The sequence below is a fragment of the Dermacentor variabilis genome, chromosome 2 (genome assembly GCF_050947875.1).
Source record: "Dermacentor variabilis isolate Ectoservices chromosome 2, ASM5094787v1, whole genome shotgun sequence".
Lineage (NCBI taxonomy): Eukaryota > Metazoa > Arthropoda > Arachnida > Ixodida > Ixodidae > Dermacentor > Dermacentor variabilis.
Window position 1 is genome coordinate 86,757,559 of NC_134569.1, and position 19,376 is coordinate 86,776,934.

The following is a 19,376-nucleotide window of genomic DNA, read 5'->3' on the forward strand; positions in this document are numbered from 1 at the left end:
GCTAGAGCTCATTGCTCAAGTTAAAGGTTGTTTCTGTCCGTGTCACCAAACGCTTATACCGACAAGGAAGTGCCGACAGTGCGTCGTGTGCTTCTTGTAGTTCCTGGGGAAGCATTTGAACACCGTATGTTAGAGTGGACTGCTTTACTTTCCCAGCGCAGCTCGCCGCTATAGAGCTATAGCCTACTTGACCTGTAGTGTGCCAACCTTGATGATTGCCTGTATCCGGGTGGTTGTGCTTCTCGACGCGATCAAGCTCATTCCGCCCTGCTTACTTTTCTACAAGGCACTGTTTTGACTTCCCGTTTGTGAGAGACTTTCCAAGGGGGGAAATAATTTTTTGTATTTAGTATTTGTATTGTATATAGTGTGACCTGCGTGCTTTGTTGTTTTTCCTGATCCTGCGTTTATGTTCCCTTCCCATTTGCTTAATGCACGTCTTGCATTACTTTCATCATTTGCCTGTCATCTTGATTTTTATTTCTTCCTTGCTTTCCTTCTCCTTATCTTAAGCTTCGCTTTGCTATCCCCTCCTTTCTAAAGAGTAGGACGCTGCGTGCCCCAATCGTTGTATTGTGTGTTTTCATGTAAATAATAATAATAATAATAATAATAATAATAATAATAATAATAATAATAATAATAATAATAATAATAATAATAATACCGCAGTACTTTTCTCGCAGCAGTTAACGCTACATACAAACGGTGCGAAGTAGTGCCTAATTCAAGATCGGTCTAAATTAATCATGTTCCAACATTTCTTCATCGCCATCGTGCCCATTTCTTCATCGTCTTAACGTAGACCTCATGAGATATCCATACGTATGTAGAAACTTATAATACTCAGTTGGTGATCCCGTTACAATATATGTTTTTCTTGTTTATGACCGTTGAGTACCTTTACAGAATCGAACAATCGGCATATATAACTTTTCGTCGAACGGCTGCTGTAGAAATCAAGCCATTGCCGCCACATACCATCATCTTCAACGCGGTCTTCGTCTCGCTGCTGTCGTCACACGCAAGTAGGCCTGCGTCAAAACACCATTCGCAGAAGGATTGAAAATTGAGCTTGTTGGTACATTTCGAAACTTAACTACTCAATTAATAACTGCTCCATTTGCACAAACGTGTCGGTCCACCTGGTAATGCCTTGCGGAACACCAAACAATGCTGGATAGCCAGGTGCCTGCCAAGTGGACAATGCATGGAATCTGCATAATTAAATATTTTCGGGTGTCCTTTCTTTTATTTTCTTGCTCGTGCCCATCTATCACCTCCAATTTCTCTTACCCCTTTACCCCAGCAAAGGGTAGTCAGCTAATCTATGCACTGGCTAACCTCCCCGTCTGTTTCTCTCGTACTCTTTTCCAGTGAACTGGTCCAGTAAAATTACGCGGCTCCGTCGGAAGTATCTTTGTCTGAGACGGTTGATATTCGCGCCTCTCTATACCGCCTACCAAAAAAAAATTATGGAACTTTACCTGCGAAGCACCTGACATGTAGCGTACACAACGGCTTCGAAACAAAACTTCGTTTGCCGAGCCCAAGCTCCCACGCTCGTCTGCTGCTCGCGATTGTCGCATTCGGCTTAAGCCGAATTGCATTCGGACAACGGCCGTGGACCCTGGCGCCGGCGTCCGTTAAAGGTGATCTTGCAGTCGTAATTATTTCGCTGCCCTCTCACTCCCACAGCTGCTACGTAAGTCCACGACGTGAACGACAATCTAGTACCTAATATTAAGATTGGAGTCGAACGTGCTTTATTGAGAGAGGCAGAAAAAAAATGACAACAGCAGCAAATATGTTGCCCGTAAAAGAAGATCAACACCTTCGAAAAATAAAAAAACAACTGAAGAGAAGCAACTCAATAGTGGTTCTGACGAGAGCAGCAAATACGACAAAACGAGCGTGCCTGGCGTCTATTTTAATTTCCTCCCACGCGTGCGACGAAACGAAAGATGTCGGCGCCCGGGTTTATAGCCTCCTATATAGACTCCACCCCGCACTCAAGAGGACGGCCCGGGCTCGTGCGGCTTCGACTCCGGCCTGCGCGCCTAGTAACAAGGTGTTTCCAGCCCTCAGCAGCAGCAGCAGCAGCAGCAGTACCTGTTCATGCAGGTGGCAAAGCTCGGCGGCGCGGTCGAGCGTAAAGTCGCGCGTGCGTGAAGTTCGGTGCTCACAGAAACGAAGGCGGTTCGCTTATAGCGTTGCCGCTGCGACTTGGCGGTCTCTTTACGTCTCGTTCTTCCCTGCTTCCATGATGCGATGGCTGCCGGGAAACGAGCCACTTGCACAGGGTGTGCGCGACGTGCTTCAATAAAGGACTCCTCGAGCGGGAATAATTAGGACGCATAAAGAGAAACGCGCGAGCCCGTCGCCGAGGGGAAAAGAACATAAGAGCGAGTGTTAAAAAGGAAGGTCAGACAGGCTGTGGGCGGCCTCCGCGGTGTACACGCGCTCTACGCTGATGACATCACGATCTGGCGCCCGGGGGGCTCCCTAGCGGAAATGGAGCAAGCTCTACAAGCGGCCTTGGACGAGACGGAAGCTCACCTCGCGGACACGGGTCTCGGGCTGTCTCCGAGTAAGTCGGAGCTGTTACCTTACAGGCCCGCAAGGAAGGGTGTTGGGGGTCTGACGCCCCTTAACCAGCTACCCGTGGTATTATACGCGAATAATGGGCAGAAAATTCTTCGAGTCAACTCCTATAGGCCTGGCCATAGACGCGAGGGGCTCTAATGCCAGAACAATTAGCCACGTCACAGCCAAGACGGAGAATATGCCGAGGTTAATCGCTGGGGTGGCCAACCAAAAGAACGGGTCAGGCGAGGACAACCTCCTTAGGATCTACCACGCATTTCTCATGAGCCATTTTAACTATGTGGCATCAGCTTTAGTATGGACTAAAACGTAAAAGACGAAGTTAAACACCCTCATGCACAAGAGCACCAAGAAAGAGCTAGGCTTGCCCATCGCCACGAGCTCCAACAGGCTAGATCAACTCGGGATGCACAATAACATAGACGAGATGATAGAGGCGCAGATCACTGCCCAGGTGCTAAGGCTATCGTCGACCAAGGCTGACAGGCGAATTCTTGAGGAGGTTGGCATGGATCCTAAGAAAATGGAGGACCAGCGGATAACACTGACATGGGAAACGAGGGCGGCCTACCTGGTGAGGCCCTTCCCGCGAAGTGCACATCCACAGCATAACGAGGGTAAACGTAAAGCCCATGCACGAGCCATATTGAAGAAAGTTAGGGATGATATAAACTCCGCTGTCTTTGTCGATGCGGCGCAGCATGGGAACAGAATTTTCCCGTTGTTAGTTATAGACGGCTGGTGGGTGCTTCGCTCCTTCGCCTCGGTAAGGGTTGCCACCCCGGGTATAGCAGAGCAAATCGCGGTTGCGTTAGCCTTGTGTGACCCAGAGCGTTTCCACATTTACGCCGACTCAAGAGACGCAATCAGAGCTTTCGAGTCGGGTAACCTCGCTAGAGAGGCGGCCTCTATTCTAGAGAAGAGGGCTTGCGCCGGTTCTCTTTATATCACGTGGTTCCCCGCACGTATGGGGACGAACGTTTTCGAGGGCTTCCCAAACCTCAACGAGCTGGCTCACGATCATGCGCGAGAACTCACGCACGGCGACGCTCGGGAGGCTCCGGAAGAGCAGGAAGGAACTCAGGGAAACGATCCACTTCTCAAATTTAATTAAATTACTAAAAATTACCACCTTGGCAGGAGAGTCACCCGAAGCTCAGTAGAGGTCAGTCACCTACTCTTAGACTGTTTCAGACGTATCTTTCCCATCGCGGTGCTTCCTCAGTGAGATATACTCGGATGTGGACCCTAGTTGTCCGAGCCTTTTGCTCTAAGGCTCACATGCTCTGGGGATGTCCCGAGTAGGCTAACAACCTTCTCTCGAGCGCAGCCGAATGGGAGGAGACCATCAGAAGCACGGTACTCCGAAAGCAAGCCCAGGCTATCCAGAGGACCCAGAAAAGGACGGAGCATCACGGCGTTGTTTGCTCTATGTGGGCGCGGCCAGCGGTTACAACGCTCTCCCGTTAGGGGGTCCTGACAGTAATTCCTTGGGATCAAATAAAGTTCACTGTCTGTCTGTCTGTCTGTCTGTCTGTCTGTCTGTCTGTCTGTCTGTCTGTCTGTCTGTCTGTCTGTCTGTCTGTCTGTCTGTCTGTCTGTCTGTGCCAGTATGGCGGAGGCTGAGTTTCAGGTGCGGATGACTGGGGAAAATGGGGACAGGATGGAGTCGAAAGGAACAGAGAGTTGGGGGAAGGTAGCAGGCGTTGCTTATATAGACGCGCACAAGAAAACGCTGGTTCTTTTTTTTCTGCTTTTTTAATGGCATCGCCGGCACGCGCGCTTCTTCGGCACCGTTTCGATTTCTCGTTGACTAAGCTTAAATTATGATCGCCGTACATTACGCTGTGCGGCTTTCGTGTCTTTTCTCTTTCTTCCCATTTCCGCTGAACCAACCACTGGGGAAAATGCAGGGTGAACGAAAATCGAGCGAAAAAGTCATTAAATCGTCGTATTCGTGCAGCCAATGATGAGGAATATGAACGGTGTCGAAAATTGCTGTAGGAGGTAGTGGAAACAAGAAAGCAGGGGCGATTTGCAGCGGTGACAAAGGCACAAGTGAGCAACCTAAAGTACGTGCATGAGCGCCTGCGTAATGCTTCACTCAGTCGAAGCACTGCAGGAAAGCGTTCAAGAAAGGAGTAACGTCGGGGCCTCGTTGCCGCGTAAGCGACGAGGAGGCTCTGTGTGTGCGCTGGCGTCCCTTCCTGTCGCGATGAGCGATGACTTTACCGTGCGCCATCGCCGGCATAAGTAGTTGCGTGGGGCACAAGCGGGGCCATTCTGCGGGGGACGCCGGAACGACGGCATCGTAACGCAGTTTCGCACTGCACAGCGAGGCTTGGGAAGCAGAGACGGAGCTTGCTTAAGACGAGCGTAGCGACCTTTCTTACGCAACGTTCTCGTTACATAAGAGGGCTCAACAGAAAGGCTTTGTATTTGCCAAGATATTACTCACTGTCCTAAGTCGCCTGTTTGCGACAAGGCACTAATCGATCTCGCCGGTAGGTTCTGGACCACGGTATTGTATAGAAGCACAGCTTAACAGAACAGCCCCGCGTGCTCGAGGAGACGTGAGACGAGAGCTCGTCGTCCTTTTGTTGGGTGCGCGCTTCCAGAAAAATTGGTTTCTCGACAGACGTGAAGCAATTGCAATTTTACTTTGTGACAAGTAGCCCGCTGAAGAATTCGGGAAGATGGCGAAATAGAGTAGGTGGGAGATGGAGACATTATTAACATTGGCCGAGCGTGGGGATGTGGATCGAGCTTCCCTTGTTCGCCTCAAGCACAATAAAATATATTATGGTGGTGGTTGCGTTCTTGCCGCAGGCGATGCTAAAAAAATAAAGTCGTAGTTTCGTCCGAAAGGCGAAGCATCGATTGGGATAGCAAATTAATAGATAGCTATACGAAGTAAGCATGGTAGCCTTATCGGTCGTGTAAAATTGCAAACATTCGCTTACTAACCAATTCAGTTAACTAGCACGGAGTAACGCGCGCACAGGTAAACATGAACGCATCTCGCTCAATGACCGTGCGAACTTGCTGGGAAAACGCTGAAGTGAGGAATCGCGGCAGCAGCAGCGAGCAATTTGACCTTCGCTATCTCTCGTTTCAACGTGAACGAAACGTCGAAAGCACAGCGCATAGGAAGCTGCGGGCACTATGCTTACTCTGCAAACATCGCAAATCGCTTTAAAAATGAGGCGCGCGCGTGCGCGCACTTTGGCCACGCCCCAGATTGCCTTCAAGATACGGCACCCGCATGGCCGCGCCGTAAGCAGCAGCCGCTGCAGAAGAACGCGCTCCCCTCCCCCCCCCCCCCTCCCGTCCCGCTCCCTCGCCTCAACCACGCACTTCGCGCGTCACAGAAGGGGACACGCTTTCGCCCCGCCTTCCTTGCTCGCACACGCGAAATTGAGCCATGTTCGCCGGCTCACCGTCGCACGCTTTCACTCGCACAACAGCATACGGCACGCTGCAACAGCTTCATCACTCTTGGACTTATACGGAACCTCACGGCGATGCGGAACCTCACGGCGATGCCGATGGCAGAAATGCACCTGGAGTGTCCATATAATTGCTATCGCGACAAAATTAAATTATGGGGTTTTACGTACCAGAACCACGATCTGGTTATGACGCACGCCATTGTGGGGGACTCCGGAAATTTGGACCACTTGGGGTTCCTTAACGGGCACCCAAATTTACGCACACTGTTATTTTCGCATTTTGCCCACATCGAAATGCGGCCGCAGTGGCCGCGATTTGATCCCGCGTCCTCGTGCATGGCAGCCCAACACCATAGCCGCTAAGAAACCACTGAGGGTTGCAGGCGGTGTTATCCAAGCCGCCAGTACCGGCAGTTGCTGTGCCTTCGCAGTTGCGTAAAAAAAGAAGAACGCAAGTACAAGAGGCGGAATTTCCTCTCGCCGTACGCGTGGCCCTTCATAGTGCAGTAGGACCAGTATTCACAAATGGAACTTAAGTACGCGTGACGAAGTTACTTTCACAAGGACGTGAAAAGTATAACTAAGAAAAACAAACTTAACACAATCGTTTTAAAACACCCTACTTGCCTACACACACGCACGCATGACGGACTTCTCCTTGGGCAGTGTCAGCGTAACAAATGATGGAAACACACGAAAAGAGTCTCTCTTTTAACTGGCATGTTTATTAACACTTCAACCTGATTGTGTCGATGCATCTTCTTTTTTTTTTCCACGCCTTCTTCTCGCGAGGGTGCACTGGACTGTTGCGGTGCACAAGCTCCTTGCTGAGTAGCACAGAAAAATGCATGCAGCCCCGTCGACAGTCATAGCGAACGCGCTAGATGTAGCGTTCGTGAGAGCGAGCGCGGATTCACTCGCAATGCGTTGCGAAACAAGTACCGCACATGAAACAGAACAGAAGCACGATTACGTTTTCTTTCTTTTTATCACGAAGTGAGCAATGCACCTAGAGTGAGATGGAAAGCTTGTCAACCGCTGTGATACTATGAGAACGCGTAGGTGAAGCGGCTCGACAGTTAAGAAACAATTTATCTCACATATAAGCGATACCACAGCTTCACAATGCGGAAAAGAAAACGTAGGGGAAATGCAACGAGAGGACATTATAGAAAGCTCGAAGTTTGAAGCACAGAGACACGCACACTGAAATGTGTACAGTTATATGTATATAGATATCTATATGTATTTATATATGTATAGACGCGTTCTTTTTTCTTTAATTTATCGTACTCACCATCAATACGAGACTGTAATTATCATGAAATGATATAATTTCAATGAAGAAGCCGCGATGAGCGTTGCGCGTGGTATAAAATATAGATTGTAGTATGTACAGACGGGCGTACCAAGTACAGCGTGCGCTCGTACGAACTCTCGTACGCACCTAACAGCGGTCACCACAGCAGCCGCAGAGCAGTTCAGGTTCCTACTTCCCCGGTTAATATTTCTTTTACTTTTTTGTCTCGAACAGCCAAGAACCACCATTCACAAAGATGCCGAAATGCCGGTCACTCGCGACACTGAGCAACAGACATGCAGACAGGGCCCAAAAATGCGTACGCCCTGCAACACTGGGAAAACACGTAACCATGAACCCAATTTTTACGGTAGTTTCGTTTTCTTTCTGACTTGCGCTGGGAGCGCCACAACCACTTAAGCCGCCAGGAAAGCGTAATCGCGATTGCATCCGTCCCAGGACCGGGCTGCAATGAACAGAAGCTGCTGAATTTTATTCGTTTCCCTGGCTTTAGAACTGTTTTATTACGAAGTGGGGATTAGGTCCGATGAAATATGGTGCCGAAAATCAACTTTGCTGGATCGTACTGCAGATGTAATATGAATACCACGAATACCCTGCGCGGGCAACGTAGTTACCGTCTTCAAATACACCAGCAGCATTGGAACGTTCTGCACGTGAACCGTGCCTGTTGGGATTACCTAATACCGTGTTGCAACCGAAGTCAAGTTTAAACATGAAGATTAAGAGCAAGCAACACTACGACAGACATATTTCATGTTGAGGCCATACACATTTTTGGGTCTCTCTGCACGTACTGACTTCTATCTAAGCCTCTCCGCTAGCTCCACAGCGGTCTGACAAAATAGCGCCTTCTTAGTCAATCACAGAAATCAAATGGAAACGCGACGTTTGAGCGAGGTCCTGCAAATTTCGCGAAATCCTGCCTGCAATTCGAGACGATTGCGCTCGAGGGTCACTCGTTAAGACGACGTCCACGAGGGGGAGTTTGGAATGAACGGTGTTGAGGCCGCTTTCACGATGTTCCACGAGGACGGAAAGCCTGCTCGCCAAACAAGTTACAACACGGTGCTGCATCCCACGTAGCCTCGCATGACCTGCATTCTCCGTTGTGTCCTGTCTCGTCCAGCACTTCTGGCTCGAACTGCGCGTCCAGCGAGTGCCAGCAAGCGGCACTTTACGAACTGTACTCTAAATGTTGATTCAAAAGATCCTCCCGCGGCCACGTACACAAGCTCCTGTTATGCGTGTCGCAGTGACTAGGCCTGTTTCCGCAGTACCTTTTCTTTATCTGCACGTCTAGCGAATACCGCGGAGGATGAGCCACGCATTACGCACAACCTCTTGAAGGTAAGGTCGCCGTCAGAAACCCCACAGTTGCGCAAGATGGCGAATACCACATTCTATAATCTCCATTTCCTCAGTTCTCACTGACGAAGAGCTCATAAGCGTAATTTCTTTCCGGGATTCGTCCAGAACGAATGTTTACAATTCTGCGAAACGCTGTTCATTCCGCAAGTTTGGTCACTACGAGTGCGTTGAATGTGAGAAAAGACTGCTAGCGTTGTCTGACATTTCGCAGCTGAATTGCTTAGCGCACCAGATGAATCATGCCAGCGGGGGCTACGGGAAAAAACATGGCCACACTGTGAGTATTCAATAGACACGAAGGGATGGATAGAATGGGAGTTTGTGCCCGCACACATCACAAGAGATCCTTAAATGCCTATAGAATGAGCACGACGGAACGTCGCTCTGCGAAGCTCAAGTACGCGAGTGTCTTTAGGACGTATATCGTAAGGTGAGTATATTCTTTGTTCTCCACTCGCGCAGTATTTACGTCGGTATGTATGCGTCTCGGCCGCGACACAGCACCTATTGTTCACGTTCACTTCCATGTTTTCTTTTGGCATCATGGCAGTCAACCTCGCACACCGGCGCAAGGTACTCTTCGTTGCCAGTCTTTTTCCAGTACATGGCTCGAGCAAACACCTTTGTAGAGTATTATGGCTAGCGCATGAATAACTTTCAGTTCACACACCACTGTCACACCAGTGTAACAAGGACCACGGCACACCTGGCGCAACGTGAAACTTTTCAGCGACTCCTTCGTATCTCCCGGTGTAGTCACGCGCTCCAGAAGCGAATTCCGCTGAGCGCGTTGGTGCTCCTTGCTTTCCGACGAACTGTGTCATCCGAGTAATGACTGTGCACCAGGGTCGACAGTTTTCGTGCACCGCCCAATATAGCACGTCTCCTTAGGAATTGCAGACACCGAAAGTAGCCACGTGACCATTCTCTTCGGACGCAGGGGTACTTTCGCGCGGTGAACGTCCATTCCTGCACTTACGGTACCACCCCTCATGAATGACTAGGTATCATTAACACTTTCTCCACCCTGAGTCCTTGATTCCACTGGTCAGCTTGCGACCTCTAGCGGAGCATCTCTTCACGAAGTGTCGCTGTTTCCCTGCGAAGTAGCACCACCACCGAAGGTCGTCATGCGTGGTACCTCCTTTCCGCTGCTCGCGGAGAGCACGTCCGGATATCAGAAGTCCACAATCTTTTGGCGGCAGAAATACGGGGTGTGGTTGTTCACGTTGGTTATGTAGTCGGCGTGGAATGGCGGCTTTGTCGGCGACGTCTCCAACACGGTCGGACGGAGGTCGTCCCCCTCGACGCAGTTGAAGGTTGTCATGTTGACTGGTCCGTCGCAAGGTCGAGGGGACCTGCAAAGGCAAGAACACAGAGAGAGAGAAAGGGACCATCTTTATTTAGGATAACTAAAAGAAAGTACTCAAAGTTAGCGTGCCACAACCTGCTAAAATATTGGAGCGGCGACAACAGAACGAATAGGGATGATGAGACGTCTTCAAAGGAAAACTACTATTCACTTATGAGAAGGCAGTTAGCAGTGCAGCGTTCTAAATCTAGAAGCTCCTCCTCATCATACAGTTTTATAGGATACACAAAGGTTCTGCAGCGCACAGCGCGATAGTGAAGCGGAACTGGTGCTATGCAGTCTGGTCTTTGTTTAGTTGTCCGTACGCGTAAAAGAAGGGGACAAACAACTACAGAAAGCGACGGGAACAGGCACATTATCTCTCGCGCGATGTAACACAGGTCGCGCACATGGCAGTGACGCGCGTGGCACCATGCCGGTAGTAGGATATAATGCCATGCACATGATTTGATTGCGTGATTGTTTTTAAGGTTGCTGCTCTTCCTTTCTTTCCCTGCAACTTTAGGATTGTGCGGGCGATGCTTTGTCCGAAGCGTGTGAGCATTAACTCATATTATTTTTTTAGGTTTTAATAACACATAAAAAAACGTTCGAATAAGTAATGACGTTACTCAAAGGCAAGCTTTCATACAGGGAAACTAAAAAGAGTGCACAAAATCAAGCTTGTGTTGTCCTTTTCGTTACGTCTTGTGCGTTTGTTTGAACGACGCCATTACAGTAAGGGGAATGCTTACCAACTTGCTCCACTTTCATTTGTTCTATGCTTCACAGGATGTTGTTGGGGACTTGTAGCAAAAGCGAATAGGGTTAAAACTAAAACGATACGACGTATAGGTAAGAACCAGCTCTCAAAGCATGGCAGTTACGGACAGTTGAAAGCTTATATAACCAAACGACAACTCCTTCAGTCTATGCAATCAGTAAATTGCTGCTGCGCTGAAAGCAATGTAGAATTGGCACACAGTACAATGTCTTTTGCCTGAAGACAAATAAACACGCAGCCCGCATGATTCTTACTTGTCCAACATTGCACCCGCAGTTATCTGCACCATGTCCACCACTAGCACGTGCTTTAGATTCAGGGTGTTTCACTTGTGGTGAGGACGATAATTCTCAATATAGAAATGTACAAAGCAACCGTCGTTGTACAACCCTTTCCTAAGGGTACCGTTTGCGTAGAAAGGAAATCTTTTAGCTGCGCATGATTGGAAAGTTGTACCACTGCTCTTCAGTAAGACAACGCCAATGATCTTTTTTTTTTTTCCAGAAGGCTATATAAACAATGTCTTGCCCATTCCTACAAGTTTAGCTTGCAGATACATTCAAAAATAAAAAATAAAAACGTCTCTTGTATAAAAAATAACTTTATTTCAATTATGCGACGCCCCCCTCACCCCCTCCCCCGTCGAAAGTGTCTCTTGTCAATTTTTCATCACTTGTTCGAACTGTCTTTTAAAGCACCAGAAACTCGTCACGGTGATCTGTAGCCAACAAACTTCGAAAGATTACGCGGGACATGAATATCTTCAATGTGCAAAAAGGACTGCTAGCCCCTCACATTTTAAAGGGTTTGTTCTACTTTACTTTATATTCTACGGTTAGTGAATTCATTTAATAGAATACAAATGTTCGAGTACTCACGTTTTTCCGTTTTGCACAATTTTGTCGCCTGAAAGAAAACCAAATTGTAAGCGTTAATGGGCACGAAGATCTCCGCTATGCATGAACACTGTGGGCATGGGAAACAGTTATATGTTAAAGAAAGACAGAAAGAAAGAAAGAAAGTCGGGAGCAAGGAAGGAAAAAGTGAATGAATGAATGAATGAATGAATGAATGAATGAAAATCAGAAGCATCAAGCATGGAAGAACAAGTAACAAAACAAACATTGCATGTGAGGTACATGACCAAATAATCTTCGTTCATATTCGAAAGTGGCAGCTGTGCCAATTCCCACACAACATATGCACGTATGTGGAGATATGGTATATGTTCTGCTACTGACTTACTAAAAAACGAAGTTTATATTGAGAAAGAGGGTTTATATGATTGCATTAGTCGTTATTTCCGAAATGATACCACTTACGCTATTTTTTCAACATTTTCATCGTTTCTGATTGCGCAGTCTAGCCTACATCTGAATATACCATCAGATTAAAGGAATAGTGGTTCAGAAGACGTTATCGACCACGAAAGCCTCCAGGGTTAACTTTTGCGAACGTTACCCTTAAGGCTGTTAATTGTTTGATTACGCTAATTTTCCGTAAGCCTGCCGCAGTAACATTTGTTTGTACTTCGAGCTCTTGTAATCAGTGTATGTCTCCCTTTTCTATTGTCTGACTACAGAATGCATTGAAGGGCCACATGGTGCGTATTCATAAAAAAATCAGTGGTGATATGTCACCCTATATGCAAATAGGGTGGTATATGGTGAGTTTCTAACTATGGTATTTCTAATTCATACTTCACTACTAGCAGAAATAACCAGAATGGACCTGTATTCATAAAAAGAGCCTTGCGCTACAATTGTTCCTAAGAGCAAATTTTCGCGAATCATGATGCAGGACGTGTCATTAACGAAAGCGGCCAGCCAATGGGAAAGATCGCTTACGAAGGAAAAGGTTTGTGAAATCGGCTCCTGATTCTGACATGAAGGGGTGGGGGTGGAGGGGAGGGGGGGAGAAAGGGCTTACCAGCGTTGGCTTTCAGGCGCTGCCTCTTGGTCCGGCAGCGTGCCACTATGACGAGCAGGAAGAGGAAGAAGACGGCAGCGAAGGTGACCGCGATGAGGATGACGACGAGAGAGTTGCTCTGCTCGCATCCGCTCCACTCGCTCCCTGCGATATGCGTGCGCAAAACAACAGTGTCCCTCGCTTAGCTCGCCTGTCGAATTTTACTCAAGGCTGCACGCTTCGTAGATGGGACACGGGCGCACACCGAAAAGCGCCCACAGTAGCATGACGCCGGTACCAGTGCGTGGCAGTTGAGCTAAGGGCGCCGTCAGCTATGAGCGTTTCTGTCACGCAGGTAAAACTGAGCCTCAGCAAGCAGCAATGCAAAGTAGGTGCTGCATTCTGCAAATGCTGTAGTGGTTATTTGACATGTGTATTTCTTATTCGCGTCCTTTCTCCCTCACTGTACTAGATCGTCTTATCGTTATTACCCTTTATTGTCTTTCCTTGTATAGGTATACGTAACGTTAGATATGCTGCTTATGTAACAGCGCGAAACATAAGGAAGGGACGACGATAAAGACCGAGTGTATACATACATACCTACATGTATGTATGTATGTATGTATGTATGTATGTATGTATGTATGTATGTATGTATGTATGTATGTATGTATGTATGTATGTATGTATGTATGTATGTATGTATGTATGTATGTATGTATGTATGTATGTATGTATGTATGTATGTATGTATGTATGTATGTATGTATGTATGTATGTATGTATGTATGTATGTATGTGCACAGAATTCACAGTAGAATAAACAGTTAGAAGTCAGCGCTCTTTTCACTCGGTCTCTATTTTCGTCACTTTTGTTTCGCGCTGTTCCATAAGTTGCAATGAACCAACTAGCCCAGCAAGCAACCACTTTGCCTAGATATACGCTCTTAAACATTGCATATATTCCTTACACGTTTTATTGTGTGTGTATCGTGTATATCGTACTAAATGTGTAAAAAGTTGCGTGACACCACCTTTACCGAATGTCGCTCACGACGTACTGTAAGGTGTTTCAAATATGTAAATAAGGATCACCACCTAACAGCAGCAACAACATGGCAACGACGTTGTAGGCTTTCTACCTATGTTGTTCGTGTCTGGGTTTTTAGTTTCTTCTTTGCTCCTTCCTTTAGCACCTTTCTTTCGCAGATGCCCGTGCCTTGCTGAGTAGTATGTAGGTAAATGCTGACGATTCCATCTACTTTTAAAGTAAGCACACTCTCAGGCTGCAGAAGCATGATGTGTCCTAAATAGAAATAAGTGAAAAGAAAGGCGAATGAAGAAAATGGCAAAACTTTATTGAAATGTCAGTTAAGTATATGAAAAAGCGCTCAGAAGAAAAAAAAATGTGTTTGCTGTTCAGCGGTATAAATATTATACAGCGCCAAGATACTAATGCCAGCTCTTTTCATATCAGTTGTCAAAAGCTTTTGAGTGCTGCGAATTTGCATAAACAAACAAAAGCGCATGAACAGAAGCTTTTCGATGTCATTTCATGACTGCATCAAAGCTTTAGCCAAAATATTAATATAAAAATAAATCCAAGGCTCTGCTGCCTTTTGTTTCGAAGGACAGGCTACTGTTAAATATTTGGCCAAGGTGGAGCGTATCGTTAATTACCGCACCAAGAGCGAGATATTTTGTTGACAACACTAAGCTGATCAATCTGGACGAGAGCGCAGTGATAGCTGAAAAACACAAGCGTTGCACGTCTCGCATCCATGATTGCTGCTAAGTTCGGTGCGGTCGATACAAAGTACAGGCATCCACTCATCCACTCCACTCACCGCGCCTGTAATATTTTTCTTTTCCCCACTTGCACGGACCTCGGAGACTACAGAACGGCGATCGATAAAAGAGGGGTAAGCCGGTGCTCTAGATTGCTTTCCTCTCTTTCATTTTCCTTCTTTTACATCTTGTTCCTTGTACAAACCCCGGGTGTCAGGAGATGGAAGAAAAAATATGTAGTTTGCCCGCTGACGGGCTACGCACTGTAGACGCATCGTTATTCGGGAACAGCGGCGTGATTATGAGTTGAGTCCGACTCTTTGTTGTTGCCGCTGTGGAAATATTAGGCGCGTCGACATTAATTCGGCCGCTTCAGCGCTCGCAACATAGACAAAATGAAGAGCGTTACGGGGAAGCTTGAGGCCGAAGAGCCGAACTTCCGTGAAAGCAACAACTTGATTTGGGTCAATTGCTTCGTATCGAAGACATATTGAAACAGTGCGATAGGACCAGGGCACAAAGCAAACACAAACCAGGCTGGCACTGACTGCCGAGTAAACATAATTTTAGAAATATTGACCGCCCTTCCACTGCAGTGAAGAAGGGTGCTGGCGAAGAGCGGGAACCGCGACTCTTCGTTGTCGTAACGCCTCGGCTTCGCGATCCCTCACGGCGAGGTCGGCACGTCGACGACGAGCCCTTTCACGAGCCAGTTCCCCGCGGCGTTCATCAAATGCAGCTTGTTCTGCGGCGGAACGCACGACGCGAGGCTCGTTCCCGCTGCCGTTCCTTCAAGGCCAGCCTGCTCTTCGGCAGAACCAACCAAACGCGGCCTCCCGATCTAACTGCCCGGCCTGAGCTGACAGGAAACGGCGTGCGCGATGCGAGCGAACACGCGATCACACCCTTTCCCTCCTCCGGAGGGAAGGAGCGCCTGTGACTGGCTCGCGCATTGCATTGAGTCTACTTCTTCATGCGTGTAAAATCCCGCTTTAAAGGTCGCGTACGATGAACCGACAGTGGCTCAATCGGCCAGCGTGGTGGTCTCGCAAGCCGGAGGTCGGTGGTTCGAATCTGCAGCCCGACAAGAAATCTTTATTGTCTCATGGCTTAGGTTTTTTTCGTACGCCAACGCAGACGCGAGTGAGGCAATACAAGGCATCCACTTTTCGACCTGTTCGTTTGTCGCTTCACTTATTGGCCCTGTTTCCGAAGAGCTTTGCTGTGCACTCTCTTCCACTACCACTTACGTCTTCAGCTACGTTTCACAGACTGGCCGGATACGCCCTGAGATTTATTCACCCTGTGTGAAACGTTTGTGAAATCTATGGCTATCTTATACCAGTAATACTCACAGTTCCACATTAACCAGAGCTAAAACAACTTGGTCTCGTTAATTGCCGGGCATAGAGCGTGCGTTTGTATAACGAGCAATGAAATGTTATAAGAGCTTCACTAGCAGAGTAATTAAATATTTAGGAATTAGGTTCCTGAACTATCTACGGAAAAGTGAGCGTAGCAAAATAGATGCCGTAGGCAATTAAGGGCTGATCCTCTATTGCCTAGCGTATCATTTTTGCTATGATAGTCTATCCTGGGCTGTGCAATGCACTTTAATATTACTTTTTTTTAACTTTTTCATGTTATAAGCTTGAGGATAACAAACATACTATGGAATGCTGTAGGCATGTCTACAGCCATTTATATTGCCATAAATTTACTGTAAATATCGATGTTGCTCATTTCAGTTAGCAAGCGCGCTTGTCAATAATGACGCCAGATAGCGGCACACCAGCGGCTCCTTCGAAATTATCCATATGGTTATCGCACATACCAAAGCGAAGCGAAGGGAGTGACAGTGTTCGCGTGTATACGTACCGTGCCGCGAAGTGCCGTCCCAGTAGCGGTCTGCCGCCTCTGCGCGTAGCAGCACCGGCTGCGAACGGCCCATCTCGTTGACGGCGTAGAGCACGAGCACATAGTTGAGCCCCGCAGGCACGCCTTGGACCCAGAACGCGGGTCTCTCTGCGCTCAGGTTGGCCAGCAGCCGATGGCACGAGATGTCGTGCACTTCGAGGCTGTAGACCTGGCGCATCCCGCCGCCACCGCTCGGGTCTTCTCGGCACTCTGCCAGGAACGCGTCTTCCGTCTGGTTGCTCAGCGTGCAGTTGTAAGGTGCTTTGGGAGGACCTGCGACAACAACGTCACGACGGCAAACAGGTCCATATAAGGAAGGTGTGCGTTACACTGAAGCGCAGAGACGGAACACTTATATGACTGTACGAGCAGGCCTCGAGGTGCACATTTCTCTACCTAGGTCACTTCCCGGGGGAAAAGGAGGATGCGAACATAACTGAAGTAAGTTACAAGAACAACAGGGTGTGCAGGCAACAAAACCTTCATGCATGTGAACCTCATCGTCGACCTCGCCCCCCTCCCCCTTTTTTTTTCTTCTTTCTACGCACAAGCGTACATGCTCCGCCTATGAGATCGGCGAGATTAAGTCGGAGGCCGCTGAGCTGGGAGAGGGAAGTGAGCACCGGAGGAGGAGAGCGCCTGAACGTGGATATGAGGAGCGCGCGGCGGAGCGGGGGGAAGGAGTGGGAGACGCCTCTGGCAGCTGCTACGGGTTCTGTGTGCGCTATGGACGTGCCGGGCTCGTCTGGCGATAGTGAGATCGAGCGCCGAGCGAGGAGGACGGCGCAGCAATAGCGCAAGCGGTGGCACGCCGAGTGCGAGTCGGCCGACCCCGAAGTCGTCGACAGGCGCCGGCCACGAACTGCGCAAGACCGGCGCGGGCTACGCTTGACCACGATACACCCGAAGAACGTGTCATTCGGCTTACGACAATGCGAGTGTGTCAGGCAAAATGGTAAAGCTTAGAACCTCCGAAACAGCACCCAGTCGCTTACGCGTAACCCGCGTTAGACAAAGTGGAACGTCACTACATTTTGTTTTCCTCGCAAATCCTGAGGCGCCATTAGCAGTTCTAGGAAACCTCACGAAATATGACATTCCTGACACTTCGGTGGAAAACGAGAAACACGTAAACATTAGTGTAAAATATTATTTACCAGATAGGTTAACAAATGGGTAATACACAACCGTGTCTGAACACTCGGAAGGAAGGTTCATGCGTACTGCGTACCTTGCTTTCTAAGCTTTTCCTTTTAATATTTATCCCGTTCAATCTCATGCATAACACCCCTCCATTAGAAAGAAAGTTGGTGCGCTGAAGCAAATGCCACACAGAACCTTAGTATATAAAAAACAGAGAGGTGACGCGCAGCGGCAATAAAGGAACGCTAGTCCCAAACTTGGCTATCATAATTTGTTTCAGAGCCTCTCGCGTTGCATATATTTGCCGTAACATGCCACAAATATCACTTGCGCTCGGAAGGAGACCAGGAACATAAAGTAATGCCTATAGCGATACGTGTCGCCTTTAGTGAAAAGAAAGAAAGAACGAAAGAATGATAGAAATAAAGGGAAAAGAAAGAAAAGACAGAAACACTGTTGCGTTCGATTACGGAAACGCTCTATCCTTGAAATTTCGCGCACTCTCCGATGAGGTACCTCGTAATCTGCAGCTGAGCATCGCGAACACGGACCGCCAGTAATTGATGGCTGCGCTCAGAGCGTCCGCGGAGGAGGCGGCGACCGTGCGTTCCGCACAGCAGTCTGGTTTAGGAAAATGATGAAGAAGGGTGATTTTTCCTCGAGGACGCGCCGTTTAACGGCGGTTCGGCTTCCGAGCGTCTCGAAACCCCAATCGAATAAACGAGCCCCCCCCCCCCCGCTACCTCCAGGAAAGAAGCAAACGAACACTACACAAACAAAGCAGGAACACGGAAAGCCTCTACAAGCGCAACTACAAACAGAGACATGCACGCAGCTTAAATTAAGAAACAGCGAGGAAACCAATGAGAAAGACAGACGTGTACAAATAATGTAATATCATTAGTTACCAATGGACGCTCACATCGTAAAAAGGCACCAATGAACCAAAACCAACAACGCCTCGATCGGCAATAAAGAACATGAATGCGATGCGCGAATAGTGGAATGCTTTATTTTTCTCTTGTATTCTTCGCTTTCCCTGCGCGGACAACGAGTTATTGAGGCGTGAAATGATAGAAACTAAACCCACGGTCATTCATCTAGTTGATTTATCTTTGTTCTCTTTGTCGAGTGACGTTGAGCGATGATGCGGCGAGTTTATTTACAACTCTTTCCGACCACAGTATTGCGCTAGTTGCGGCTCGCTCTACTGTTTATTCTGGTGGTCCATGAAAGAAAAGAAAACCAATGATAGGATACGTAGCGTTGTATAATAGAGCGGCGAGCATCAGGAACAAACGTACTAGAAATGAAGCCGTGATTTAGAGGCTGCGCATTGAAAGGCAGAAAAGATCAGACTTCACCTGCGTCCGATAGATGCGGGGTAGTGTATTGGCAGAGCTTTTGGTCCGACCTTTCGGTGCATTTCAACGGGAAAGGCGAGAATTCCTGTTCTTGCACAAAGTAATCTTTCGGACTTTGTCTTCTTTTGTGATGATGTTCGTGCGTTTTATGTTAAATCGAGGTGCGTATGACCAATACGCGCGGTCCAATGAAGCTTGTCTTTCCAGCGTTTTCCACTGCTTAAGGGATAAGACAGCGAGAGCATCGTTGAAAAAACAGCATATCATTCTTGAGGAATTTCGCTTACGCGGAGAAAGCAATGGTGAGATAGCTTACCCCCAGGAGGTATCCCCCCCCCCGCTCACACCGCCATTGCGCAAGTATTAG

At 48.0% G+C, this 19,376-nt stretch overlaps 1 protein-coding gene across 1 annotated transcript in view; it reads right to left on the reverse strand.

Moving 5' to 3' along the window:
* Nucleotides 1-6,773: 6,773 nt before the first annotated feature.
* LOC142572238 (roundabout homolog 3-like) overlaps nt 6,774-19,376 on the reverse strand; it is a 271,702-nt gene continuing 259,099 nt past the window's right edge. Inside the window, exons 9-12 of the mRNA XM_075681210.1 lie at nt 16,464-16,775; nt 12,816-12,959; nt 11,765-11,792; nt 6,774-10,109 (exon numbers count right to left, since the gene is read on the reverse strand). Coding sequence (XP_075537325.1) covers nt 9,929-10,109; nt 11,765-11,792; nt 12,816-12,959; nt 16,464-16,775 — 665 coding nt within the window. The 3' untranslated portion in view covers nt 6,774-9,928. The remainder of the gene's footprint in view (nt 10,110-11,764; nt 11,793-12,815; nt 12,960-16,463; nt 16,776-19,376) is intronic.